Source organism: Agrilus planipennis, unplaced genomic scaffold (genome assembly GCF_000699045.2).
Source record: "Agrilus planipennis isolate EAB-ADULT unplaced genomic scaffold, Apla_2.0 scaffold14, whole genome shotgun sequence".
Classification (NCBI taxonomy): Eukaryota; Metazoa; Arthropoda; class Insecta; order Coleoptera; family Buprestidae; genus Agrilus; species Agrilus planipennis.
In genome coordinates, this window is record NW_020442313.1 from 1,539,342 (window position 1) to 1,541,747 (window position 2,406).

The 2,406-nt window shown below is 32.5% G+C and overlaps 1 protein-coding gene across 1 annotated transcript in view; it reads right to left on the reverse strand.

Moving 5' to 3' along the window:
- Positions 1–317: 317 nt before the first annotated feature.
- LOC108737391 overlaps positions 318–2,406 on the reverse strand; it is a 28,236-nt gene continuing 26,147 nt past the window's right edge. Inside the window, exon 3 of the mRNA XM_025980082.1 lies at positions 318–622. Within this exon, the coding sequence (XP_025835867.1) occupies positions 498–622 (125 nt within the window). The 3' untranslated portion in view covers positions 318–497. The remainder of the gene's footprint in view (positions 623–2,406) is intronic.

A 2,406-nucleotide genomic window follows, 5' to 3' on the forward strand; every position in this document is an offset into this window, starting at 1 on the left:
TTTTGACTCAACTTTTTCAATAAACTTATTTTGGATTTTCGTAAAAATCGTCAATATTTGGTTAGGTAAGGTTAGCACAACACGTAAGTACAGTTATAGTGAAACTAAAAACTTAATGGAATTGGTGTAGAACGAACAGGAATGAAGATAAATAAAAATGAAAAACATCTTTTTTAAGCCCCTTAGTCTTTCGTAAAAAAGACACTGACCGAATTTCTTTATCGACGATAACAGTCTATAATAAATGACCTTCAACACACAACAATAACAACGAATACGTAGCCTGAAATCATTAGTGCATCTTCAAGAATACTGAAAAGGTTAGTACATAAATGCATTAGTAAGTTAGTATTTTAGTAAACAATCGTCAAACCGTTTAAAACACACATAAATTCACAACCAAAGGGGGCCACTACACATATATAGTGACAGATTGCAGCCTTTTTATTAAGTGTCCTTATTTATTTTAGATTAATCTACAACGCAACGTGCGGAGATCATCTTTCAAGGACCTTTTGTATTTGGGCTGTTACCGATAGGAAAATGAAACAAATTGGAAGAAGAGTAGTCGTTACGAAAGACGATTGAAGTCGATGACTCCTGTTGACTTCAACACATTTACCTGGAAACAGAAACAAAAATGTCAACATTGACGTAAAACTCTACCTTCGATATCACTATACGTAAACCAATATGACTAGAGGTAGGAGGAGCAATAACTTAACCCGAAGCAGAAGGGTTTAAAAAGCATTATCAGAAAATTCAACGGTCCAATGCGCAGTGAACGATTGCGCATCTACGCGGAGAGCGGGAGTCCGCTAGAGTCTCGGCGGCGTGTGCTGTGCTCAGCTGTTGTTTTCTTACCTCTACCCTCCACGTGGCCGGCCGTCATTGTCTTTATTTGCAGTCTGTGTAAAAACCGAATCATAATTTGCAGTAAACCTGTGAAAACGAAGTGTGTTCCAGCACACAATTCGTTTTGAATGTGTTACAATACTTATAATTGCAGAATGAAGGAGTAAAAGGCATTTTCAAGGTGGGTTACTCTACAATATCATATTAAATTAAAAAAAAAAAACAAAAATAAACAGTATCAGACTTCCGGCAGCATATCATCTCCATCTAGTGAAATACTACTAGTAGTTTAATACATATCATCTTCTTTTTACAAAAATTATGCAGAACACCTACTGCGTACTGCTGATAGCTAATAAGTTCGAAATCGCGAATCAAGAACTTAAGTTGTTCTTAAAAAAATATAAGACACAATAGTGATACATATAAGTTAACTACTTTGTACCTGTTGTAGAAAATAGGTTTTAAAAATAGCTAAATATTTCTATAACTTGTGTGATGATTAGGAGGGGGTTCATTGCCATAAAAATTCCGATAAATTGACAATGTAATACAAGCGATGTCCGTATTAAGCCTTCTTTTTAGTATTGACGTTCGAATTGGGACTTCTATATTTCGACATTATATCCACTACGTCATTGTAAGCGATATCGCTATAAACGGTTTCGAATGCAAATGTGAAAATTTTCAGTAATAAAGCAGTATATTGCAAATATTTTGTATTATGCAAATGCTTGGCTGATAATAATCAATGCATGTTCGTTAACATACACTTAAAATATTTAAAAAAATAATAATAACACATGAATATGCACATTTGAAAAGGATTTCAAGGACAGCAATAGTGCGAAAAATATATAGTGTAATTAGTATGAAATCCTGTACGTGGAGTGTAAAAATTACGTATATACATGTAATACATACAACAAACTAATTGCATAATATTTAAAAGTTGGAGGCCATTTGGATAACCTTTCCGTTATTATTTTTTACAGTGAATTGCCGATTTATAATAATACGTATTCTCTCAAAAACGATACGCTGGATTTGTATTTAACTTCCTGTTGATTATTTACTAGGTATAGTAATAAAAGTAAGGTCTTCATCATCACAGCAAGTAAAAATAATCATTATCAGTGAGTGAACATAACAATATTTACAATGTTTATTATTCTACTGTACTTAAATTTCAAATAGCAAACGTTTTTTTAGGTTTACGTCGACTTTTTAATAAGTTTTGAAAAACATTCTCAAATGTTTTTAATCCTTAATTAAATATATTTTTTGAACATTGCGATGATTCTAGTTTTAAAAAAGCGACTGGGATCAAAATATACATCATTTACGTACGATACAGTTTTATGATAATTTTTACTTTGCGGTTAAGAAATTTACGAGGTGTGTTCAAAAAGTACCCGGAATTGTCGTTTTTTCAAAAAAATATTTATTTATTCGTCTATATCAATGTGGTCCCCTTCAAAGTAGTCCCCCCCCCAGATATAATACACTTATGCCAACGTTTTTTCCAATCTTCGAAGCACTCTTGATATT